This window comes from Alexandromys fortis, unplaced genomic scaffold, assembly GCF_014885135.2.
Source record: "Alexandromys fortis isolate MF-2015 unplaced genomic scaffold, M_Fortis_MF-2015_v1.1 scaffold_96, whole genome shotgun sequence".
Lineage (NCBI taxonomy): Eukaryota > Metazoa > Chordata > Mammalia > Rodentia > Cricetidae > Alexandromys > Alexandromys fortis.
In genome coordinates this window covers 102,919-130,888 of record NW_026068053.1, presented here as the reverse complement: position 1 = coordinate 130,888, position 27,970 = coordinate 102,919, and the positions used below count along the sequence as shown (strand labels likewise).

General features: G+C 39.0%; 1 protein-coding gene across 1 annotated transcript in view; it reads right to left on the bottom strand.

Annotated features, from left to right (window-relative positions):
* Positions 1-27,970, bottom strand: part of Cntnap5 (contactin associated protein family member 5) — a 554,624-nt gene that overhangs the window by 474,300 nt on the left and 52,354 nt on the right. Inside the window, exon 4 of the mRNA XM_050119741.1 lies at positions 4,153-4,417. Within this exon, the coding sequence (XP_049975698.1) occupies positions 4,153-4,417 (265 nt within the window). The remainder of the gene's footprint in view (positions 1-4,152; positions 4,418-27,970) is intronic.

Genomic DNA, 27,970 nt, shown 5'->3' with positions numbered 1-27,970 from the left:
CCAAAGAGCAATCAGGGTTCCCTGCCCTGTGGGAAGTCCAAGGACCACCCACCTCCATCCAGGTCTAGTAAGGTGAGCAACCAAACTGCCTAGGCTCCCACAAAGCCAACACATGCAGTAGGATCAAAAACCCATTGCCATTGTTCTTGAGTTCTCAGTAGTCCTCCTTGTCCGCTATGTTCAGCGAGACCGGTTTTATCCCGGGCTTTTTTCTCTACTATTTTAAAAGTAAATTTAGGTAGAAATTTAAGGGAAGAAAGATTGATAGTGCTCATTTTAGCTTTTTTAGTCCTCTCACTCTTTCCAGGTGGAAAAACGTGAGAACAAATAAACTTTTAGTCCATTTGAAAGGCACATTAAGAGATTCAATTCTTTGCAAAGTGTAGGAAAACCTCTTGGAGAAAGACGGATTGGCTAGTCTTCTGACACAAGCTGTGCCTCTTAAGCTCTCTTTTAAATTCCTTCCACTTGATCCAGCACGTGGGAGAAATATCTGAAATAATACAATTCCTCTTCTCCCTTATGACTGTGTAATGCAGAAACTCCTAGCAGCCCTTCTCTCAGCTGAAAGTGTGTGTTAGTGGACTGATGTGTGCTTAATAGTAGAAGCATTCCTGGGTTCTTAGAGGACCCACCACCTGGGCCTGTGTCATAGTGAAACAGCATTGGGAACCACGGCCTAGAAATCTCTGTGTTCAAACATCTTATCAATCAGCAAGAGACAGCTCAGTGCCAGCTCACATTTTTATTCTCCAAATAAAAAGGATCGTGGTTTAAATTTTATGACTTTGAACATGAAAAATATTATTATTCAAAGTGAGTAACTCACTGCTATTAGCAGAAATCTAATAAATATTAGAATACTCTCCGACTGCAGATTTACTGACAACTTTTACAACCCCATGGATGAGGCCCTTCACTCAGTATGGAGGGAATGGATATTTATTAATCAGCTTCCCAATGCTGTGCTGAGTGTTTCAGGTACGCCTTTCTCATTACTGGCTGCTGTAGTCTTAAAAAGTCATTTTTATGGTTGTGCATGTGTGTGTTTGTGATGGAATGGTACACATGCACATACATGAAAACCAGAAGACAGCCTTAGGTGCCACCCTAAGGAACACAATCTACTTCTTCTGAGACAAGGTCCTTCATTGGCCTGGTGCTCACTCCTTAAGTTTGACTAGCTGCCAAGCAAGGTCCAGGAATCCACCTGCCCTCAACCACCCCAGACTGGGATTACAGTGTATGCTACCTTGGCCAGCTTTTTATGGTGTCTTTGGATCAAAGTATGGTCTCTGTGCTTCAAATATAATCACTCTTCTGACCAGGTCATCTTTGAAGGCTGAAAAGCAGAATTAATGGATTTGAGTGAGCAAGAACTGGCCTTGTTTCTTGGCATACAGTGAATGCAATATGGTAGAGATGATAGGTTGCTGTGTTCAAAATTAGGTTACAGAACGACTATTGCTTCTTTTTTGGGTGTTGTCACTGCTATTATTGATTGACAGTTTGGCAGGATGTAGAATAACAGGGCATGTCTGTGAGAGAGTTTCTACACTGGGTTAATTAAGGTGGGAAGCCCTACCCTCAGTGTGGGAGGCCCCATTCCACTGACTGGAGTCCTACACTGAATAAAATAAAGAAAGAGAGCTAAGCATTCATATCCCTCTGTTTCCACACTACAGATTCAATGTGCCCTACCAGCTGCCTCAAGTTCCTGTCATCAAGACTGTGCTCTCAAGCTATGAGCTAAACTAAATTCTTCACTCATGAAGCTGAGGTGAGAGACACTGCATCAAGAGAATAAAGTGGAAAATCCTAGAGTAGGTCATGAAATGACTTTCAGTGATCTTCTGTTACCCTGCCCTGCCTTCCACACATACTTGAGGCTTCCCCATGGCCTGACCAGACTGTTACTATTGTATCATATTATTAATATTTAACTTAATTTTATCCAGTCTATATTGGTAATAAAATTCATAGACCAATGGGAGAATGGCATCTAAATAGAGCCTAATACATTGTAGTGAAATCTGTGGTGCATGATGGATCACAGCACAGCCATGGAAGATTGGACTTGGATTATTAAGGTTCAGATTTCTCACAGGGTCTGTTGACTGATCCAGGTGCCCCAGCCCCAGCCTAGCCACATGGTCCAACCTCAATCAGTACTTGCCATCTAAGAAAGCACAGTGCCACTCTACAACCAGGAGATACCCATAAGCCAGTTCTTTTTTTTTATTAATTTATTTATTTATTAATGATTTCTGTCTCTTCCCCACCGCCGCCTCCCCTTTCCCTCCCCCTCCCCCAATCAAGTCCCCCTCCCTCGTCAGCCCAAAAAGCAATCAGGGTTCTCTGCCCTGTGGGAAGTCCAAGGTCCACCCACCTCCATCCAGGTCTAGTAAGGTGAGCATCCACGAAACTGCCTAGGCTCCCACGAAACCAATAGGTCTACTATGTTTATAGCAGCATTGTTTGTAATAGCCAGAACCTGGAAACAACCTAGATGCCCTTCAATTGAAGAATGGATGAAGAAAGTATGGAATATATACATATTAGAGTACTACTCAGCAGTAAAAAACAAGGACTTCTTGAAGTTTGCAGGCAAATGGATGGAAATAGAAAACACCATCCTGAGTGATATAAGCCAGTTCTTCTGTTTAAGAAATTGATGCTGGAGATGCAGCTTTGTGACCTAGAACACTTGCTGCTCTTTCAGAGCAAGTGTGTTGGATGACTCACAACTGTCTCTAATTCCACCTACAATGCCCTCTTTTGACTTCAATGTGCAAATATCCAAAAATGCATGCTCTACACACTGTGCAACACACATGCACACACACACACACATGCATATGCACATATTTTAAAAAACACGAGAAATTCAATAGAGGGTCTTGAATACTGAAAGTAGAACTGCCTGCGGATCTATACCACTGAGATTGAAAATCCACACAAGAAAGTTAATGCTTCAGGGTAAGAAGATGGTACAGTTAATAAAGTGATTGCTATACACGAGCATGAAGACCTGAGTTCAGAGTCATAGAAATCACATTTTTATAAAAGTTACCATATGATGGTGACCATTTGTAGCTCCAGTTCTGGGGAGGCAGAAACAGGGGAACTTCTGGATCTTACCAGACATTCAGCCTGGTATTCTTAGCAAGTTACAGACCAGTGAAAACACCAGTTTCAAAAGGTTATAAAAACAAATAAAAGCAGAAGGCATCTAACAGATAATACTCAACACTGACATTTATTGTCTATTGAATATGCATACATGTACTCATATATGGACACACAAGCATGCTCAAGGACACTACATAGACACCAACACACACACACACACACACACACACACACACAGAGAGAGAGAGAGAGAGAGAGAGAGAGAGAGAGAGAGAGGACTGTATTTCCCAAACCTCAGCCAGTTTTTGACCATTTAGAAAGTTTCATCATATCCTGAGGCCACACATAACAGTATATACTTAATTTCTTCAAAGTGTATTTAACAAATACAATTATTAAAGTTCACTAATAAATATTAAGTAAAACTTAGGGACTGTGAAAAAGAATTCCCAAGATCTTTTGGGAGACATGGAAGGCAGATATATTTTAAACAAATTTTCAGTTATATTATTTTGAACATGTGGTTCTGGAGACATTTAGGCAGCCCTTCATTTGCTAAGGTATAAAGTTTGAAAGACACCCCTTTCCTGGAGTGACCATGGTAAAGATGATACACAATGTGAGAAATCACTGCACAGGACTAAGCAGGCCACTTCACAGGTGGAATAGAGTGTGCTAAATCCTCCTGGATGGGAACTCTCACTTCCACTTTCCTGATGATACTGCAAAGAAACAACTGAGAGATATGCTGAAGCACACATGGTTAATTCAGACTGGTCGTGAGGGAGAGCAAGCCTCATTCACATTTATAGTGAACCTGCCACAACTAGGCAGAAACACACCTTTTTTGACTTAGGTAAAGAAGCCATTATAAACAAAAGGAAGGAGAAGGAAGGAGGGGGGAACGTGAAGAAGAAATGGAAAGGGGAGAAATAAGGAGGAAAAGAGCAAGAATGTAAGAAAGAAAAGGAAGGAAATGGAGGGAAGGAGCAATTAAAAGGAAGGCTGCAATGACTGTACCTGTAAGGATTTCAGTTCCATGTCCTGCCACTTTCTTAATCAGGAGCCTCAGAGTCCCACCCTCCAGCATGAGCATCAGGGTTCCTGAGCCTTCAGACAGCTCCGTAGATAGAAGCAGGCCATCCCTGTTCCATGTTCGAAACTGGAAACTCACTGACAGTCCATCAATCTGGGGGTTGCCAGGCAACAGTAGGTAACTGCTTCTGGAGCTGACAAATGTGATGGGGACTAGTTGTGGTTCTGAGCAGGAAAAAGTGACATTGCCCTGAAAAACAATAAGAAAGCAGACATAGAAAAGCCGTTTTTATTCCACAGTCTGACAGTCAGTATAAACAACCACCCAGTGCTGACCTTAATTTCAGGATCATTCCACATTCAGCTTCATGATCTCAAAGGAAAAATATGTTATTTTTGCTCAGACAGACTCAGAAGATTGCTTCTTGTTCATGTTTTAAGATCCCAGTGCTATCTGTGAAGGAAGCCTGAGATTTCAAGAAGATGGAGCGGAAAGAATCTTCTATATTCAAAAAATATAAAAATAATTACATTAACACCCTGAGAAAAAACATATGGTGAGTCAACCATGTAACAAACTCTGGAATCACACTGAAAGAAATGCACATAGGATAACACTGCTTTAAAGAGGAATATGACTAAAAGGGAAATTGATCCTGGCTCCCAAGGCAGAATGGCATGGAAAGAAAAAGAGGGATGAAAGACTTTCTAAGCAAATGATGCTTTCATGAAAATGAGGTGGGCAAATAGAGGGAGGAGTGTGCTGTGATTACAATTGTCTGTGAAGAGTACACGGGGAAACCTTTGGGAAATTAGTAAAATGGAATTGCTGGTGATCAACAGAGAAATTCAAGGAGCTAGAAGGAATTGCAAATTCCAAGGACAGAAGACAGGAACAGAGAACAACGCTAAGGTGATGCTGGCTGCATTTTAAATTCTGTAAGAATATTTGCGGTTACATAGAGTAAGGACTGAAGGAGAGGGTTGAACCTGGGAAATATCAAGAATGTATTAGTTGGACATGTAGCTCATTTTGCTGAATTCTTATCTAGCATGCACAAAGCCCCTAGTAAATCTCTAGCAGCTTATGACCTAGGCACCGTGTTGCACACTTGTAATCTCTTTGCTTAGGAGGTAGAGGCAGCAGAATTAGAAGTTCAGTTTCACCCAGGGCTACTTAGTGAGATTGAGGCAAGCCTGGACTACATGAGACAACAAAAAAAGAACCAGTTTTTAACTAAAGTAGCAAAATCAGAAATCAGATTACTATTTTCATGGACCCTTGTATATCCAAGTCCACAAAATAAGTTCCAATTTAGGAAGTTATTATAAATTAAACAGTGAATTTCTGTGCTCAACCCCAAATATTGACTGTTTATCTAGAAGAGTAGAGAAGAAAGGCTGGACTACTATTTGAATAGTGAAAAAGGGTTCTTTTGGAAAAGCCATTTGCTGTCTGGTTAGCACACTCTACATCCAAACATGTCATATCTTCAATTGCACTACACATCCCCTTTAGCCTCTAGAACTATCTCCACAGAAATGAATGACCATCTGCTAATGTCATTGCAAGGTGGCAAACATCGTATCCCCTGCAGATGTGTTCTTCCAAAACCATTGAACTGCAGTTTTTGCATAATCAGGTGCAATTTTTCTTAGCTTTCTGTGGTGTGGGAAGTACTTCTGTATATGTGTTGTTTTTATTATTTAATGAATAAATAAGTTTGACTAGCCTGTTACAGGTCAGAGTAGAGGTAGGTGGGGAAATCAAACTGAATTCTGGGAGAAAGAAAGCAGAGTAAGGAGAGGCCACATAGCCATCAGAAGGGAATGACATGAGCTGCTTACTGGAACCTTGCCAATAGGCCACGGGCCTCGTGATAAAATATAAAATAATGGAAATGGGTTAATTCTGGATGTAAGAGCTAGTTAGCTATATACTTAATCTATTGTCCAAACAGTATTGCAAATAATATGGTTTCTGTGTGATTACTTCAGGGCTGAGCAGCCAGAAACAAATGAGCAGCCTCTTACTCTGTGTCTCCCCAAGCCAACACCACTTATGGAAACCAGAAAGAGCCAGTCAGAGGAGCATGCTATCTGGAGCAGCTGCCTGAAATTAATTTCCACCCAGGGCCCATGTGTCAGAAGGAGATACTTAGTGCAGATCAGGAAATCAGAAGTCTAGGCCACAACAATACTTTCCAGGAAAGACATTCCCAGGCCTTGGTTTCAGTGAGTAAGTTACTTGCTGTGCAAAAATGCCAAACTGAGTTCAGACCTTCGGAACCCAATTTAAAACCATATGTGGCAGTGTACACTTGTAATCCCAGAACAAGGAGGTGGCTACAGGTGTGTTCTGGATGTTTGCTGACTAGGCAATCAATTTACCAAACAGATTACCCCAGCAGACCTCTACCCTCACTCAGTGCCTCTCAATACACACTTCCTTCCTCATCACCACACCTCACCTCCCAACTTGGCTAGAGATTGCTGTTATATCAAAGGCCATGCTACCACCCAGAAATCCAGTTTTCAGCTTGGAAAGACACTCTATACTGGATCACAGATCATGCCAGCTCCCAGAAATCTAGTACACAAAGATCAGAAGACCAAAGAGGAAACAGAAACCAAGGAGCAAAACACCCATTCTGTAAATACAAACTCAGAAATCAGCACATAGACATACAATCATCCTAAACTCATATGCCTAAGTGCTGGTTTAAGAACACAGTCAACAACATCCAGGACAATATGGTACCATCACAACATAGGTATCTTAAGACATCAAGACCTGAATATGCCAAAGCAGCTGAAAAACAAGACAATGCCTTTAAAATACCTTTATTAAGGTGATAGAGGTCCTTAAAAGAGGAAATAAAAAAAATCCTTTTAGGAAATTGAGAATAGCCAAGCATGGGAGTACATGCCTTTATTCCCAGCACTCCTGAGGCAGAGGCAGGTGTAACTCTGTGAATTTGAGGCCAACCTGGTCAACAAAAACAGTTACAAGAAAACTTGGGTTTTGTTGCACAGAGAAACCCTGTCCTGAAAAAATCAAGAAAAAAAAATCAATAAATCACCTACAGAATACCAAGAAAGTCACACACACACAAAAAAAGGGGGGGAGGGGAACAAGTGAAGGAAACTGTTTAAGATCTGAAAGTGGAAATAGAATTTAAAAAACACATACTGAATGAATAATGGTACTGGAATATCAAGGTAAGTGAGCAGGAATTACAGATACAGGCATCATCAACAGAGATGGAAGAGGACATAGAAAATCACAGGAGTGGAAGATACTTTAAAAAAAATAGATTCATTGGTCAAAAATTCCTAACACAAAATATCTAGGAAATCTTGGGCTCTGTGCAAGGACAAAGCCTATAAATAGAAATAGAAGAAAAAAACTTCAAGCTCAAAAATCTAGAATATATATTTACTTAACTAAATGGTTTTCCTAACCTAAAGCAGGATATATGTATAAAGGTACAAGAAGGTATAGAATACTAAATAGATTGTACCAGAAAAGAAAATCCATGTGCCACATAGTAATCAAATACTAATCATACAGAACAAAGAAACAATATTAAAAACTGCAAGGGAAAAATCAAATAACATAAAAGCAGATTAATAAAAATACAACCAACTTTTCAATGGAGACTCTCAAAGCCAGAAAGGTCTGGACAGATGTCTTGCAGACTACAAAAGACTACAGATGAAAGCCCAGAGTGCTATACCCAGCAAAAAAAAGATCATTCCCCATAGTGAAAACAAGATATTTCATGACAAAGTCAAATTTGAATAAAATATATCTATATATCCATCCCTACATAAGGTTAACTACTTCCATGAAAACAAAATAAATATTGTCATACTAACAAAACCTAAAGAAAGGAAACAGACACACACACACACACACTATCTCTACCATCAAAAGCAACAAAATAACAGGAGTTCACAATCACTGGTCATTAATATCTCTCAATATATCTACTCAACTTCTCCAAACAAAAGACGCATGCTAAGAGAATGGGTATGAAAACTTGATACATCATTTTGCTGCATACTCAAACACACTTCAACAACAAAGATAGACAGAGTAAAGGGTTAGAAAAAGATCTTGCAAGCAAATGAATCCAAAAAGCAAGCTGGTACAACTATTCTAATATCGAACAAAATGGACTTTAAATCAAAATTAATCAAAAAAGATGTAAATAGATATTTCATTCTCATCAAAGGAAGAATCCATCAAGATGATGTCTAAATTCTGAGCATCTATGCTCCAAGCACAGTCACCCCCACTTGTTAAAAAAAAATTAAGGCAAGGTGGTAGTGGTGTATGCCTTTAATCCCAGCACTCGGGAGGCAGAGGCAAGTGGATCTCTGTGAGTTCGAGGCCAATCTGGTCTATAAAAGCTAGTTCCAGGACAGGCTCCAAAGCTACAGAGAAACTCTGCCTTGAAAAACCAAAAATAAATAAATAAATAAATGTTATTAAATGATAAATCAGATATCAAACCACACACATTAATAATGGGAGACTTCAACACCCCACTCTCACCAATGGACAGGCTATTTAGACAAAACTAAACAGAGAAGCAATGGAGTTAACAGATGTTATGAATTGAATTGACCTTACAGACATCTACAAATATTTCATCCAAACACAAACAAATATAGTTTCTTCTTAACACTTTAGGGAAGATTCTCCAAAATTGATCACAAACCCCCCCTCTCTCTCAACAAATAAAGGAAAATTGAAATAAATTGAAATAACCCCCTGTATACTTTCCGTCTATGGATTAAAGCTGGATTTCAAAAATAGCAAAAACAATAGAAAGCCTAAAAACTCATGGAAACTGACCAACTCCCTACTGAATGACAATTAAGTCAAAGCGGAAATAAGAAAGCACTTAAAGATTTCCTAGATTTCAATGAAAATGAACACATAGCATACCCAAACTTGTAGGAGAAAGTGAAAGCAGTTCTAAAAGGAAAGCTCATAGTACTAAGTGCCTACATAAAGAAATTGTAGGGTTCTCCTTCTAGCAACTTTAGAGCACAGCTAAAAGATTTAGAACAAAGAGGAACAAGCATGTCCAAGAGAAGTAGATGGCAGAAATAATCAAAAAGAGCTGAAATCAATAAATTAGAAACAAGGAGAACACAAAAAATTATTAAAACAAAAGTTGATTCTTTGAGAAAATCAACAAGATAGACAAACCCTCATCCAACCTAACTAAAATGTCAAAAGAGAATATCCAAATCAGAAAATAAAGGAGACATAACAATAGACATGAAGAAAATCCAAAGAATCACCAAGATCATACTTTAAAAACCAGTACTTCACAAAATTAAAAAGGATACCACTTACCAAAGTTAAGTTTAGATTAGATAAACAATTCAAATAGATCAATAACCCCTAAATAAAGAGAAGGAGTATCAAAAGTCTCCCAACCAAAAAAGAAAAAAAAAAGAAAGAAAAGTCTAGAGCCACACAGACTTAGATATAATTCTACCAGATATTTTTTTAAAAAAAAAGTAATATCTACACTCAAATTATTACCCAAAATAGAGAAATAAGGAAAACAGCCAAATTTATTTTATGAGGCCACTGTCACTGTAATACCCAAACCATACAGACATTTAAAAAAGAAAGGCAATTACAGAACAATTACCCTGAACATAGATGCAAAAAACTCAATAGAATATATGCAATCCAAATGCAAAAATACATCAAAAAGGTAAACCACTATGAGTAGGCTTAACCCCAAAGATGGTAGGGATGGTTCAAATCTGTCAATGTAATCTACCTTATAAAAAAAAATCTGTAAGAAATAAAAAGCATATAATCATCTTATTAGCTACTGAAAAAGACTTTGACATAAGCCAGTACCCCTTCATGATAAAAGCATTAGGAAGATCAAGGAAACAAGGGACATATATAAATAGAACAAAGGCAATTTGCAGCAAGTTTGCAACCTACGTCAATTAAATGAATAGAATTTCAGAGAAATTTCACTAAAACCAGTAATAAGATAATGCTGTCCATTTTCTCCATATCTATTCAATGTAGTACTTGAAGTTCTAGCTAAAGAAACAATTAAAGGAGATCAATGGATACAAATTGAAAAGGAAGAAGCCAAAGTAGCATTATTTGCAGATAATACAATAATAAACATAAGGGAACTCATAAATTTTGTCTAGAAACCTCTACAGCTGATAAACACCTTCAACAAAGTTCCTGGATACAAGATTAACTAAAAAAAATCAGTTGGTCAATTATTCATAGCAGCTTTATTCATAATAGCAAGAAACTGGAAACAGCTGGATGTCCTTCAACTGAAGAATGAATAAAGAAAATGTAGTACATTTTCACAATGGACTATTACACAACTAATAAAAACAATGGCATCATGAAATTTCCTGAAAAGAACATAGAATTTGAAGAAACCATCCTGAGTGAGGTAACCCAGACCTAGAAATGCAAATGGTATGTACTTACTTATATATGAATACTGGCTGTAAATTAAAAGATTCACCCATCCACTGAATGGCTAAGTAACGAGGACAATTTAAAGGGTGAAAGCAAGGATCTCCCTGGGAAGAAGAAATGGAAGGGATTTTGTTGTTGTATGGGTGATGGGTGGGGATGGGAATATGAGGGTTCTGATTAGGGGAAAAGGGAGAAAATACTAGGAGAAATGACGAGAATTGGTGTGTGTAGGGGGAGGCATTTGTGGGATGAGCTGGAAACCTAGTAAAATGGCAACACCATGAAATCTACAAAGGTAGCCCTAACAAATATTCCCAGTAGTGGGTGACATGGAACCTGAAAAGACCATCTACTGTAAATAGGCAAGGCCTCAGGTAGAGGGACTGGGACAGCAATCCAGCCAGAAAACCTTTGCCCTACAGTTTGCCTTGACTGCAGAGTGCTCTAGGGCCTGTGCCTTGCAGAACTGTCACCAAAGAGACCATAGGGACTTAATCCAGCAACTGATGTGTGCAGATGCGAGTTCCACAACCAAACATTAGGTGGAGATAAGGGAGTTTGGTGGAGGAAGGGAAGGAAGGATCAGAGGAACCAGTGTCTTGCTTTGAAAATAAAAAAAGGGAGAAATGCTGTGGGATAATGCTTTTGCACATGGCAAAGATTTGTCATTCATATTGGTTTAATAAAACACTAATTGTCCAGTAACCAGGCAAGAAGTATAAGCAAGGCAACCAGACTAAGAAAATTTTGGGAAAAGAAAAGACAGAGTCACAATTATCAGCCTGACACAGAGAAATCAAGATGAGAATGACTCATTAAAAAAAAAACATCAAGCTATGTGGCTAAACATAAATGAGAATTAAGGACTAATTTAAGTAGTAAGAGTTAGTTAATGATAATCCTGAGCTAATAGGTCAAGCAGTTTATAATTAATACAAGCTTCTATGTGTTTCTTTGGTACTGAATGGCTTAAGTACCAGGTGAGACAGAAATTTCTGTCTACAGTTTTCCATGTTCTTACTAGCATGACTTATTAAACATAGCTTAAATCATTGCATGAATTTTCTAATCAATAATTCTAAAATCCCCATTCCTTTAAATAAAATCAGGGTCAGGCCTATAACCACAATACCCCAGTCCCTGGTATGAATTTTTGCCTTAGTTAGAGTTTCTATTTCTGTGAAAGGACACCATGACCATGACAAATCTTAAAAAGAAAAACAATTATTTGGGACTACCTTACAGTTTCAGATGTTTAGTTCATTATGATCATAGTGGTACATGGTCACATGCAGGAAGCCATAGTGCTAGAGAAGAAGCCAAGTGTTCTACATCTTGATCCACAGGCAACAGGGGATGAATGTGTACTACACTGGGTGTAGCTTGAACATATAAGAACTCAAAATCTGACCCCACAGAGATAATCTTCTTCCAGCATGTCACACAAATGAGGCCAGACATATTAATTATGCCACTCCCTATAGGCCAAGCACTCACTCATATGAGTCAATGTGTGCCATATCTATTCAAACCATTACATCAGGTGTGATAAACATGAAGGCAGAAGATTGAGGCAGCTGCTATTATTATATTTAGAGTTAGGAAGCAGAAAGAGGTAAGTGGTGGTACTCAGCTCACTTTCTCCTTTTTACTAAGCCCAACACCCAGTTTATAGCATGGTATTGCTTACATTCAGAGTGGGCCTTCCCACCTTAGGTAACCTATTCAAGATAATACTGTGTAGCATGCTTAGAAGCTTATATCTCAGTCTGAGCAAAACCAATAGTGTTATCCACCATGTTGTCTCATTCTGTTCTATATTGTTAAATCAAAAACTCTGATATAGAAGATAATTCCATATGCTGAGGATACTGGGTACTTCTGGAACAGGATCCACAGGCTGCTGAGATGGAACTTAGCTAAATTCCTTTCCTGACTACTTGGTTTAACATGTAGGCTTCCAAAGAGTAAAAGAAACCAACAGTTCTATCTAACTATGTCTCCCATATACTACATCAACAACCAGCACAGCATGATTACCATAAGGGTGAGGCAGTGGCAGTCATACCTTGGTGGTGATGACCAACATGTCTCTATTTGGATTTAAGAATAGATAAACAAGAGAGAAATCATGCCTGGTACAGAAAGCCTGTCCAGCTATCCAGGACTGGTGAACTTAAGGATCTTGGAGAACCTACAACCAGCTCTTCACTAAGCTAGCACAATCCCTAACCACATTGTAGATATTTGTCCTTATTCCCACAGTTAAGTGAAGCTCTCATGTCTCATGCTACATCATTGAATTCTCTTTGTAAGCGACAGATACCATTACAGACACAATGAATCATGGAGCCCAATCCCAATTAATAGCTGCAAAACAACTCCCATAACTTGGGCTCAGAGAACATTGTGGAACAAGTGTCAGAGAGTTTCTTTCAGATTATTTCTTATAGAAATGTCAGAAACTATACACATTAGGGTTTCACTAGCATGAATGCCCAAACACAAGCTAAAAAAGGACAGTAACAATACACATGCTAATGTAGGCAGGGGAATGCCCAGGAGGCCTCAACTCTATACAAAAATTGAAGCAACTAGGGAATGCTGAAAACGGGACAAATACTATTACCCAGGGAGGAGCACAGTGATTGTCCAATACCAAATGGTCAGTCTCAAAAACATACATACAAGTATCATTGTACAGACTGAGCATTTTGTACTTATGAGAGTGTGTAATAACAATTAAATTTTAAAAAGGACATGAATTTGAAAAAGAACAAAGGTATGGAGGATTTTGGAGGAAGGAAAAAGAGAGCGTGAAATAATGTAATTATATTATAATCTCTAAAAATATTTTAAAAGGATAAAAACAAAATCTTTGAGGTTGAGTATCTTATAACAAAGAGGTTTGTGTACCTAGGTTAAGGTTGGCAATCCAATATCACCAGCTTCCCTGAAATGTCTGGACTCTGTTCAGGGCCTGTTGACTGTATCCCAAAATAGCAGAGAAACAGAAATGACTCCATACAGAAGGAACTAAACACATGACATCACATTTTTTTCTAAAGATTTTATGTTTATTTTAAGTAGTGGGCAGGTGGCATTGCACACTGGTATGCAGTGCCCTCAGTCAAAAGTGCTGTAGTTTCCAGGTGATGTTGAGCTGCCTGCTGTAGGTACAGGGAGCTGACTTTGGTCCTCTGTAAGAGAAGTGCATGTCCTTTGCTGTGCTGTGACCCTGAAATGGGATCCATAGTTACAGAGGACAGAACCTCCATATTTCAATTGTTATCTTGAATTCAGAGTCAACTTTACTGTGGGCACATACAGTGGTAGGGCTGCTCATTAACTATGGGATGGGATCACCTTCCTAGGAAATCTATAAGACACTTGTTTCATCTGGGGAGAACAAAGTCTCTTCTAAATCCCCCAATGTACTGTCCCGGGGTTAATAATTTTCTTGCTCTAAAGAAGAACCTCTATCTGTACCTTTCTCTTTAACCTCCCTCTTTTCAACCCCCCAAAGCTTGCAGATAAGCCTTGGTGCTATGAACAGCTATAACTGAGACCCAACACAGAACTATAAACATGGAAACTTTATTTAACAATTTAATCAAGTGTTACTCAAGCAGGTTACACTGTAGGTGAATGTGTCATGTTATAGTTTCAAAGAATCAGAGACCATATATTTAAAAAAAGATGTACAGATTAATATTACTTTTGGTTCCATGGGATATGGTCACATGGGACATTTGAAACAGACAGCAGAAGGAAGAAGGTGACTCTTCCCATTGTGCTTGAATACCATCTTATCTATTTAGTGTTCAACAATGATACAAAGCATAGGAAACAGACATTCATAACTCTCTTCTTCCTATTTTTCTGTTTTATCTCCAGTATCTCCTCTAATCGTTGGTAGCTGTTGGCTGTAACTTTCCCCACCAGTTTAACTTCCCAGTTTTCCCAACTTTCAAACTTCATATTTGCTTCCATCATGGATTTTCTTTATTCATTTGCTTATATACTGTTTTTGTTTGTTTGTTTTTGGTGGAGAATCTAAATAAGAACTATGAGATCATAATACTTCACAGACACCAGAATCCAGTAGTCCAACTCTTTATAAACTACCTTAGCATCTGTCTGTTCTGTGTGTATGTGACTGTCCTGTTGGGAAGGTTGGAAAGGAAAAGACATGTACACTCCTGTCTTTGGCCACTGAACTATTTAAACAATGGACTCCAAGAAACAGAACTTCTCCAGAAACCACCAAATGGAAAAAAGAAAAGACTGAGGCCCAATTTCAATCTGAGTGGAAGCTTGTATCACTGAAAGAGATTTTGCACAGCTATGACAACTTTTCTTACCACCTGGTAGATGATACTAGAATTCAGACATGGATGATGGGCAAATAAGCTTATGTATGAATAATGCTTACCTCTTTTTCAATCTAAACCTCTCATTACAATCCCACAGTTGAATCTGAGGTGCACACTGGATGTCCTTTCTCCTCAAGCTAACATTGTCACATTGAATAGATCTCCATTCTCTGCTTTTAACTAATACTCTATGTTTGGTTGACCTCCTGAAGAAATGTATCTGAGCCAACAGTGTCAGGGCTGTCATTAGTCAACATCTGACTCTATCAAGTGTACACGTGTGTGTGTGTGTGTGTGTGTGTGTGTGTGTCTTAGCTGGTTCTATGGAGAATGAAAGCTGATTAGTGTAAATAGCAATGGGGGAAATGAATAATAAACTTACTTTTAAGACATTTGCAAGTACACTGGGGTGAGAAGAAGAGGCCCGGCTCACGAACCCTTTGCTGATTCAGAAAATAAACTTCAAGCAGGAAAGTTCTCTTGGTTCCTAACTGCTAACAGACTATCATCGCCCTGTTTGTGTGTTCCATCATCCTTACTAGGGTGTGAAGACACCCTAACAGCAAATGAAGCTTTTCACTCAGTCATCTATAACATTGAATTGTTTCTATGGCAACATAACTCCTAAGCACACTTGAGGCCTGCTTCCCCTAACACAAGTTAACCTCTTCAGATTTCACAATCACCATTCCATATTCACCCCTGATTCCCCAGTGATACTTATTGTTCACCCACACCTGAGTCCTTTTGTAAGACCCACAGATTTCTGAGTCCTGACTTCCATGGTGTCTTCCAAAATGGTGTGTTTTGTCTGCAGATATCTAAATATTTCTAACAACACCATAAATCTTCCGTGCTACCTTGTGACAATTGTATAAATATGTAATACTGTGCAGAAGGATGTGGAGACAGAGAGAGAGAGAGAGAAAGAGAGAGAGAGAGAGAGAGAGAGAGAGAGAGAGAAAGGAATAAGAGCAGAAATACCATATGAAGAAGCAAGTTGATCGAAAAAGACTAAAATCACTTCTCAACCTGGTATAGACATAAAACAAAATGTGGTAGAAATGCCAGAAAATTGACGAAGTGTTAGTGATGCCTGACTGGACTTTTGAGCACATATTTTCCCAATAGAAACTTGACATATATGTCTACATATGTGTGCGTGCATGTGTGTGCATGTATTTTGTGGGTTACAGTCCCTCACTCAGTAAAGCCTGAGCAGGATTTCAAGCCAGAAGCCTAGAGATAGGAACAGAGGCAGAAACCCTTGAGCAAAGCTGCTTACAGATGTGCAGTCCATGGACTGCTAAGACTGCTTTCTTCCACAACCCAGGACCACCTGCATGGGGGGGAGGGGTAGCCACATACAGTGGGTTGAGTTTTCCCACATAAATCAAGACAATTCCCCACAGATTTGTCTACTGTCCAGTCTAATGGAAGCTCTTCCTCAGCTGAGGATGCTTCTTCCCAGGTAATTCCCATGCTCATTATAGCAGTGGCTTTTTCTTTCTTACTAAACTGTCTTTCTTTTGTTTCTCTGTGTTCCGGTCAAATGATTTATGCTAGGACATCAGGACGAGGAAATCTTGGTGGGCACCCTCGGAATTCCTACCTGCTCCTATAACAAAGGGCCATTAGAAACTGAATACAGAACAATCTTGCATTAGATTTTTGAGATGAAACTGAGTATTGTAGTATGGCAGAACTGGATTCTGTCAATGAATATTTACTGGGAAACCAACATTTTGGGGTGTTTTCATTGTTTACTACTGTATTAGGGGAATTATAACACAGAGCACAATTTATGCAGCAAGAAACCACATATAGTATTGGTCCTGTCTGGTGCTTCTGTTTTCCCCAGATGTTACAAGAGTTTTCTTGTTTGTAACCTAGAATGTTAGAGCAGATGGTTCTATGGTGTAGGAGGTTCTTCTGTCTATGTGTAGCTTTCATTGGTTGAATAAAGAAACTGCCTAAGCCTTTTGATAGGGCAGCAGTTAGGTAGGCAGAGTAGAGAGAACAGAATACCGGGAAGGACAGACAAACAGATGCCATGGTTCTCCTGCCCGAGATGGATGCTGGTTAGACTCATGCTGGTAAGCCACAGTCAAGTATTGATACACATTAATGGAGATGGGTTAAACTAATTATATCTAGCCAAAAGAGGCTAGATATAATGGTTCATGCAATAATTTAATTAATACAATTTCTGTGTGGTTATTTTGGGTGTAAGCTTGTGGGGTGGCTGGGACAAAAAAAAGCAGGCCTGCTCCCTCTATTAACAGTTCTAGCATTCTCACAGATTCCCATATTCTTGGAGACTGAACACACACATCTTTATCAAATCTTTTCTTTGTAGCAGGAGTCACATTTGAATCTTTCTATTGCAGAAATGAGAAATTTAATTAAGCATATACATCTAAAAAGACATTTTCCTCGGGTGATACTGCACATAAAGAAGGAGCATTAGTGTTCCTTCCTAAATACCTGTCTCACTACAGGAAAGAATACAATATCCAATCAACATGGCTGATAATGTTAGTGTGTACGTGTATATGCATACATGTGTGGGGGTATGGGGGTGTGTGTTGTGTGTTTGAATGTTCATATAAAGCATCACCCTCGGAGTGACTACCAACCCCCCTTTTGTAAGACAGAGGAACTGGGTGAGACCTGAGAGTTATTAATTCAGCCAGACTACCTGACCAATCAGCCCCAGAGAATCTTCTATTCTCACCTCTCAGTACTGACAGTACAATCGCATGTTCCCAGTTCCCATACCCAGATTCCTATGTGAGTGACAGTGTAGAATGCAGATGCCCTTGTTTTCATAGCAGGCACATATTATGAAGTGAATTATTTCTCAGTCCAATGATATATGCAGATTAGCAGAAAACAGCATATAATTTTTGTCTTTTTTAAAATTATTTTTGTTGAGCTATACATTTTTGTCTGCTCCCCTCTTCCCCCCTCTCCCTTTCTACCCTTTACCATCACCCCCACATTCCCAATTTACTCAGAAAATATTGTCTTTTTCTCCTTCCTATGTAGTTCTATGTATGTCTCTCTTAAGGTCCTCTTTGGGCAACATATAAAATTTAAAAACTTTTAAGTACCCTTGACAGAAAGTGACAACCAACTAGCTGACTTCCTTCTCTCTCCCCTCTCCATGCTAAAGTGTTCTCTCAGGAGAAGACTTGGTTAATATTGAACTCTATAGAGAATTAGGGTGGCTAACTTCACTGGAGTGATAGAATGGGAGAACTATATACAGTAGCTTAGCAGGGTGCTGATCCACGGGTTACATAATGAGAAGCAGAGGAAACCAATGAGGGTGGGTATGAGTTTTGAGCAGACTTCTCCTTCCAAATATATTCAGGTCATTCTGCCATCACATCTGAAGTGTGTCAAATGGTGACTGAAATCCAATAAAATCCATCCAACTAAAAGCTTTCAACCGTAGCAGAGGGGCTCATCAAAACTGAGATCTTGTAGTAATAACACAATTATAGTGATTTCCTCATGATTGATGGGTGGAATATCATGACAGCAGCTCTTGTTCAAGGACTACTGACAGGGAGAACTGGTACCATTTATGTCTCTGTAATGGGACTTCAGTATAAATCAAATGCACTGGCACTGGTCTTCTACACACAAGCATCAACTCATAAGATGTGGCTACTCTGAGACACTATGGATGCTGGCTTGAGCTTATGTATTTACAACTCAGGATAAGAAAATAGGACTGGTTTATCTTTGATGAAGACAGAATCAAGAAACTTCTGATACCATTCATAAAGCCCAAACTGCCCAGTAAGACAAGCATATTTTCCTATAGAATTCTCAATTATAAGTGTCAAAAACAGTAAATGAACTACTTCCTTAAAACCAAAATTACCTAGAACTTTAAGGGATCTTTTTAGTATTCTATCTCTTTCATAAATCTAAATAATGTACTTCATGAAATAAAAGTAATTTGAAAGCTATCCAAATTCTCTATGAAGACATATAAAGATTTGAAAACAGACTTGCCTATGAGAATCCCTTGCCTATGCTTTCCAAGGTCATATTTCTAGTTTTACTAATTCTCCCAAGATGCCTCAATTGGCTCATCCTGAAATTCTTTTCTCATTGAAGCTATAACTCTAGTAATTGATCTGAGTGGATGTCTCTGAAAAGATATTCTTCTTCTACTGGTGATGTTATAAATGTATGGTTCCATCCCTGCTGCTGACCTGTCCAGAACATTCTTAACCCAACATGTACTATAGGTTCATTGGTTAGCACTCACTTCAGCCAGATTGCAGCATAAGCCAGAAATATCATAATTTACTAAGGTGGGACAAAGCACTGGTAGAACTGAGAATTCTGAGAGGTATTTGTAAAGATCAGTAATTAAGAGTACTGCCAACTCTTCCAAAGGTCCTGAGTTAAAATCCCAGAAACCACATAGTGGTTCACAACCATTTGCAATAAGATCTGGTGCCCTCTTGAGGAAGATACCTGGTCAGTCATCCTCATCAACTTAAACCATGAAACCAAATATGGACAAGTTGAACAAAATGGCCATATACAGGCTGCCAATGCATAACTCAACATTTCCAGGGTATAAATTTCATTATTTCATTTTCAGTGAAAGAGAGTTGTCTTAAGTTTCCACTAGTGTGGATCCTTGGCATGCTGGAAATCTACCTTCTTTTAAGGTCTTACTTATCAATCTGTGTTGGCTTTGTGAGCCACGAGTCATGGGATGTTTTTGATAGGCTCATTTATAATTCCCAAGCACAGGCAGTGTAGGCAAATTTTGACACACTGTTTTGGATTTGTAAGTGCATTTTTCTTCAAATCTCACATCTGAAAATCAATTTACTACCTACTAGTGACTCAAATCATTTGAACACCCCATGGAAAATTCTGGAAAACTATTATGTTGAGGTTGGAGGGGTGATGAAGAGGTTAAGCCTAGGAGCACTTCCTGAGCAATCCTGAAAAATGACATTTGTGTCCCAGCACTTTTCTAACAAGCTAGGTGTCTGTCAAAAGCTTGAAGCCTCAATTCTGAGGCTGGAAGAAACCATACTACTGCTGAGACTTGCTGACTCCCAGTCAGACTGATAAAGCACAAGCTCCAGGCTCAAAGAGAAGCTTAGTCAAAGGAATGGAGAACAGTAAAAAAGGAGGACAACATATGAGCTCTCTGGTCTTTGAACATGTGTGTAGATCTGCACAAATACATATGTATATACTCACACACATATGTAATTATGCAACATACAATTATTCATGATATACATGATTAAATATTTAAAAATAAGAAAAAAACTGTCATATCCCTTGCTATAAAGGATAACCTGGATATAAACTACAAATAAAATCTAGAGAGTAAACCAATAATATTTAGTCATTCTCAGTTGTACTGTTTGTTTACACACCTCTACTACCAGCTCCTGCTTTGGAAGCTTCATTTCTTGGCAAGAATATAGGGACGGGAAAGGGAAACATCAAAATTAGAATTCAAAATAATCCAATCGGCAGAGAAAGACTATAAACTGCTCTCTACAGGCAGAGTATCCTCAAGAGAAAGCCAGGATATATAAATGTGGGGCAGGTGAAATTACATGATTATTCTATGAAAGGCCAGAAGACTTGTGGCCTTGTGGCCTCGTGCTTCAGGACTTTATTCTCAGTTCACCAACCAACTTCTTTTTCTTCATAAAGTAGCTTCATTCCTATTTCTGATCTTGTGTCTCTGGTCTAATTCGCTCATCTGGGACATTAGAGCCTGCCAACATTGTAAACGCATAAGGACTCACAAATATGTCTACAACAATTTCACCATTCAAACAGTGATTTTTTTTTTTGAAATAAAACCCTGGGCTGGACTGGAGTCCCCTTGCAGGAACACAAAAGGAATAATAACCTGGTCACAATTATGAAAAGGCCCAAGCTCACAAATCAGAATGGGATGGGACAAGGATAAATGTAAGTAGACTAATGACTAAGGTTGAAGCTTCATGGAGCAGACTAACACAGGGAAGGCATGTGCAGGTCCCTCTCCTGGAACACCCCAAATCTGGTTAAAATGAAATGTGGTGATACCTCCTCCACAACTTTTTTTGGCTCTGACTGGAGGTAATAAGTCAGGTGCGGCTGACACACGTTTGTTAAGATTGTTTTGTAACTGTGTGTACATGTGTGCACACAAATGCAGGAGATGTGAAGATATCACTGGATTCCCTGAAGCTGGTTACATTCTGCTGTCAATCAACTGATGTGGGTACTGGGAAACCAATTTGGCTTATCTGCAAAAGTGATACACACTCATAACTGCTGCGCTATCTCTCAGTCCTTTACTCTAATTTTTAAGACCCCCCCCACAAGAAAGTGAAGCATATCCAGCTTGAGGTTCCTCTTACTTTGGCTGATTTTTTAGATTTTGTTAGAGGGGCTATTTCCAGAGTTCTATCACAGTGCTGAACAGTTATTTACAAGAATGCTCATTGTGGGTGTTTGTTGTGCTTCTAATCATCATTCAAGCACTACAACATGCTGCTGGGTGAAAAATAAAACCAGTATTTCAAGGCTGAGCTTCAGTCACGAAGCATCAAGCTAAGCCAATCAAGCATTGATAAGCGAGGGGAAAAATGATCTTGATTCAATTTAATTTGTGGGGAAGGATTTCAAAGCCAGTTCTTGATTTTTTTCTCCCAAACAACTATAACCATTTCTAATTTGATTTATCTGAAAACTAGCCAACGTGACTGGCATGCCACCAGCAAATACAGGGAATGACTGCTGGTGTGCTGATTAATTTACAAATTCAAGGAGGGCACCGATTCAAATGAAAGCTCCCTTTCATGTTTGGGAGAATAATAGGCTCCTTCGTAGATTGATTTATTTATTCAACAGATGTCTATAAGCAGCTCATGCCAGGTTGAGCTTGGTTCTGTGGCTAAGAACAGAAATCAGGAAGAAGTCATGTTTAGACAATGTCCACCTGAAGTTTCCACAGCAACAGAATAAGGCTCAGAGATTACACAATCAAGACTATGATCAAGAGCCATGAGGGTGGCAAGTATCTTCCTGTGATAACAAGTAACAGGGCTCCAGGTAGTTTCTTCTGATTCGAGCTTTGTAGGCAACTAGGAATGAGTTGAGATGGAAGCAGAATTTGGATACAGAAACAAAAATGAAACAGAAACCAGAAAGGTGTCCACTATAATTTGAGAAAAAACGAGGCACTTAGCATCTAGATGCTATAGATGTCAATACATTGTTTCTGTAAAAGGAGGCATTCCAGCTTAGAGACTGGGCTTTTCAGAGGTTCAGTTAAGGGACATCTAGTGAAAACATATCTGTGATGTTGTAGGAAGAATTCCACCATGGAAGTACAGAGACCTTGTAAGTCATTCCACTGTCCTGTCTGTCCTGTCACTCACAGACACAGCAAACAGAGGCTCACAGAAACTAGGCACTACCTTTGGTCTTAGATTTGTCTTCTCTCTCTCTTTCCTTTTCTTTCCTTTACCCCTTCCTCCCCCACCTGCCTGTGTGCATGTGCATATCATAAATCACTCATTGAGGGATTAGAGGACAGCTTGCTTGTGGAAGTCAGTTGCTTCCTTCTGTGAAGTGAGATGTGAGAAAAGAGCTCGTGTGGCAAGAATCTGTGCACACGAAACCATCTTGCAAGCACTCTACCTTATTATTTTATACCGAATCCCTCCCAAAACCTGGAGTTTATCAATTCAGCTAGATTGGCTGGCATGTGTCACCATGCCCAGATTTTTATCTGGATGCTTGGTTCTGACCTTGGATCTTAATGCCTGTGGCAGGCAGTCCACAGACTGAGCCACAACCACAGTTTTCTGATTCACTTTTGTCTTTGTTACTTCTTTTCTGTCATAAATCTTTTACTGAAGTTAAGACTTGGGATTCTGCTTTGATTCCTTGACTATTGACATCTCTGTTTAACACCTAAATTTTATGTTTTCTCTGGGGCACTAGAAACAAAATTCCTTTCAAAGCACAGCATTTCATGTTTTTAAATAATTTTGACCCTCACTGTAAGACAAATCCAGAGGAAGATTTTGGAATTCAAAGATGGAGGGTTTGAAAAATAGACCCATGATTAAGCTAAAAGAAATTTAGTTTTAAATTAGAAGGTTAACCAAAGAAACTTTATAATGAATACTTATTTTTTAAATTTTAATTAAATATGATTAGTTGATAATATAAAAACTGTACCTTAATAGGACACCTACCTTATGAAGCATCAGTTCATGAACATATCATTTAAAATCTAATCCAGGTTACACTTGTCCGTGTTCTCTATTCTGAGTTCTCTTTAATTTTTGTTATCAAACAGAGAAAAGTTATATGGGAATTAAGTTAAGAAATTCCAAAACATTAATACCTTTTAGTATTAATTTCTAGAAATTAATTCTAAAGAAATAGTCTGGAACTTGATAAAAATTTATAAACTTAACATTATTATCTATAATAAAACAAATGGCATCTATAATTAAAGGAAGAGTTAAGTAAGTACTTGTATATACATGTAATAAGCTACTTTACTACATGAAACATTGATATTTGAGAAAAACATGAAAAATATAATATCAAATTGAATGTATTAAACACAGATCATACATATGAGACTGTAAGTAAACATTCCTATTAGAAAATATGAATAAAAATCAGATGAATTTTCTCAAAGCTGGGTTTCACTGGGTAACAGAATCATGCCAATTTTCATTTTTGTAATTAATATTTTCTATATTTTCAACACATTTAAAAGGAAGGAGCAGGGACTGAAGAAATGGTTGAATGTTTAAAAGCACTGACTGTTCTCCCAGAGAGCCTGGCTCTGATTCCCAGCATTCATTTTGCAGCTCATAATTGTTTGTAATTCCACTTCCAAGGGATCACCTGCTTCTTCCGGCCTTCAAGAGCACTACATGCACGTGGTTCACGCCCTGCATCCTTTAGTCATGTGTATGCAACTTTTGAGGAATTATCAAATAGTAAAAGGGAGGTGGTAGTGGAAAGGTATTTTTATGGCTCCTTGTGGGATTTTGTTTTATTTTTCTAGCTTATTTTTGAGATACAGTCTCGTACTGTAGCATGAACCAAACTTAGATGTGTGAGAATCCTCCTGTTTCAGCCTCCAGAAGGCATAAAGCATCATACTTGAACTGTCATTTCTTTTCTGAACTACTTTTCTTGCTTTACAGATCAAATAATTATATTGCACAGGTGCATGTACATGGATATGTGTGTGTCTGTGTGTGTGTGTGTCTCTCTCTCTCTCTCTCTCTGTGTGTAGGCAGGTATGTGTAAAAATGGAAGCCACTCATCAAAATTCAATATCTTTCTCAGCAGTGCTCCCTTTCATTTTTTGAGACAGAGTCTCTCACTGAACTTGGCTCTCATTCATTGGCTAAACTGTATGACCACAAGCCCCTGTCTCTGTCTCCACTATGCTGGAATTTCAAGAACACATTACCACATCTATCTTTCTTTGCATGGAGATCTAACTGAGATCCTTATGTTTATAAGGCAAGCACTTTACTGAATGGGTCAGCTCCCCAAACATGTAGACAACACTGGAATTAAGTAAGTTAATTGTGAATGTGATGGTGTTGAATTTACTAGCTATCTAGTCCCAAAACAAGAGAAGGACCAAATGTTCTGGTGCACATGGTGTTGTATAAGGAGGACACATTACTCTGCTAAATCAAGGAAATCGTGTCAGCAGAGGGAGACACCAAAAAGCGTTTGTCTTCCATGTAGCAAGGAACCCAACTGTGTTATGAGGTCCTCTTTGTTGAATGTTCATTTATGTGAGTGCATGTGTGTGTTCATGTATATGTGTTTGTGTCATGTGCTTGGATATATCTATGTATATGTTTGTGATTTTGTATGTTCATCTATGCATGTGCACATGTATGTGTATGTGTGTATTCATGTAGGTGTATTTGTTGTGATAATTTTGTGTGTTCATTAAGTTGGGTGTGCCTGTGTGTTCATGCATATATGTGTGATTATGTATGTGTATTCATGTATTTATGTGTGCATATGTGTTCGGGTATGTGTGGTCATAAATACACTTGCCTGTGTTTGCAAGCACTCATGTGAGAATGTTAGTGGATAACCTTATGGTATCATTCTTCAAGGACAACCCACATTGACTTTGAAACAGATTTTATCCTCACTGGCAGGTCTTACCAGGGATCCTGCTGTCTCCATCCTTTGTTCCTAGCACTAGGTTTACACATGGGCACTGCCATAATCATCTTTTTGTTTGGATTCTGGGTATCAAGCTCAGGTTTTCACCTTTTCAAGTCAAGCACCTAAGAATTGTGTATCTCTCTAGTGCCAAGGGTCTCTTAATACTATGCGAAGATAGCCTCCTCAACTGCTGTTTCAGTGGCACACCAGAAGCTGCTTCTCCTCCCAGTGAGTCAGAGCCCACAAGCATATCTTCCTGCATTACAATGTAGCTTTACCTAAGTACTGACTATGCAACACCTATTTGTAGTGGGCTTATTTCTGCCCTGGGAACTTGGATTATTTCTTTATCCCTTATAAAAGAATGCTGCTTGTGTATGTATTAATCACTATTACATGATATGATTTTATTTTACATAATATTTTAAAACACTGAACAGAACAGAATGCAAAATCTGAGTTAGACTCAAAACCAGGACTATGTCTGGGGCTGTAGCTCAGTGACAGAGCATATATCTCGCATGGTCAAGGCCCTGGTTCAACTTCCAGCATCAGTAAATTAATTAAATTGAATTAAAAATGAGAAACCAGTTACGGTAGTATGAATACATTTGGCTCCCATAAACTCATAGATGTGGCTGGTTGCCTACTTGATGAAAGTGCAGAGGATGCTTTTCTCTGGAGTCATTAAACAGTAGTATTTCACAGAAGTTAAATTTTAGGAGTTTTCAAACTTAGTGAGGTGCTGGAGATATGGCTTTGCAGTTATGTTCCTCTGTGAATGTTCTTCCAGAGAGCCTGAATTTAATTCTCAGAACCCACCCAGCAGCTCACAATCATTTTTAACTTCAATTTCAGGAGATCTGTCGCCTCTTTTGGCTTCTGTGGCATGATGCACAAATATACAGGCAGATAAAATATCCATATGCATAAACTCAAAATAAATTAGTCTTTTTTAAAACTTTTTTGTTTGAATTTTGAACTAATATTCTGATTACTGAGTAGCATTTGGGGGCTATCTTTGTGGCTTTTTAATATTCTTTGAGCACTGTGAGCCCCAACATCTTAGCATGTTCAGGAACTGTGGCAACCTGCTCCAGTCCAACATAGCTATTGGGACTGCAAGGAATCCAACCCAGGTTAGGAATTCTGCATGTATGTCATAGTTTGACAAGCACTGTATACACAGTAGTTAAAACCATGCTTTTGCTTTGTTTATAAAAGTAGTCTCTTAGTATTGCTGAGCTTTGGCAACCAGTACACTGAGCTAGAAATCTGACAAAGTTGCTTGCTTTCTATTTTGTTGAAGGCCTATGGGGGAAAAAACTTTCATGTTGCTGTATCTTGAAGGGTTATTGGGGTGGGAGGTCCTTCTGTCTGTGTGTTGCTTTTATTGGTTAATGAATAAAGAACTGCTTTGAGCCTATGATAGGGAAGAACAGAATTAAGTGAGGAAAGCTAGGCTGTATGCTGGGAGAAAGAAGGTGGATCAGAGAGAATACATGGAGTCACTGGAGACAGACGCTTAGAACTTTACCAGGTAAGCCACAGCCACTTGGCCATACACAGATTAGTAGAAATGGGTTAAATTAATATGTGAGTGCTAGCCAATAAGAAGCTAGAGCTAATGAACCAAGCAGTGATTTAATTAATGCAGTTTCTGTATGATTGTTTCAGGTCTAAGCTAGCCAGGTGACTGGGAACCAACAAACACCCTCCCTTCAACAAATTGATGCCAATGTGTCAAACTAAAATCCACTTAAAACCTAAAAAAGCTTGAAAAGGAACTCTAGACACAGAAAAACAAAGGTTAGCCTCATTATTTTGTTCAGCTGGTAGTGTGTTGCAGCTCCCTTAAGGAGGTTTTCCTGATTCACTGGTAGCAGAAAAAAAAAAAAAAAAGCCACATCTTTTTAAAAAGGCAGCTTCCTGGACCATGCTGCTAGTGCAAACTTCAGCTATGGAGCATTTGAATGGCATTTGTGGTCTTGGGTGCTTGTGTGACCACTCAGGGTTGGGAGGAAAATAGCTGAGACCATGCTTATGGCTCAGCGCTACTATCCTGATCAGGCAGCAGGATCAGGACTGCAAGGAGTACACAAGCAGGAAAGCGTGGCAGATTTGTGCTGCCATACACAGAGATATTTTCACACCATGCAATGTTCTGCATGGCAGATTTAGTAATTAGTCAGATAAAAAGGGTTTATGTGCTGCACACTCATTCTCACAGTTAAAGTGCTGAGCATGACTCCTCCCTGACAACCCCAGAGCTGTCCACCATTTATAAAGTGGAGCAAGGTGGAGCCAGCATCCAGAGCAGCTGCAACCAAGCTGCTTACCATTTTAAAAGTTCTTCAGGACCCTATCCTATAGCCATACTGATGAATATCTTGCATATCACCATAGAACCTTCATCTGGAGATGGATGGAGATAGAGACAGAGACCCACACTGGAGCACTGGACTGAGCTCCCAATGTCCCAAGGAGGAGCAGAAGAAGGGAAAATATGAGCAAAGAAGTCAGGACCACGAGGGGTGCACCCACCCACGGAGACAGTGGGGCTGATCTATTGTGAGCTCACCAAGGCCAGCTGGACTACGACTGAAAAAGCATGGGATAAAACCGGACTCTCTGAATATGGCGGACAATGAGGGCTGCTGAGAAGCCAAGGACAATGCCACTGGGTTTTGATCCT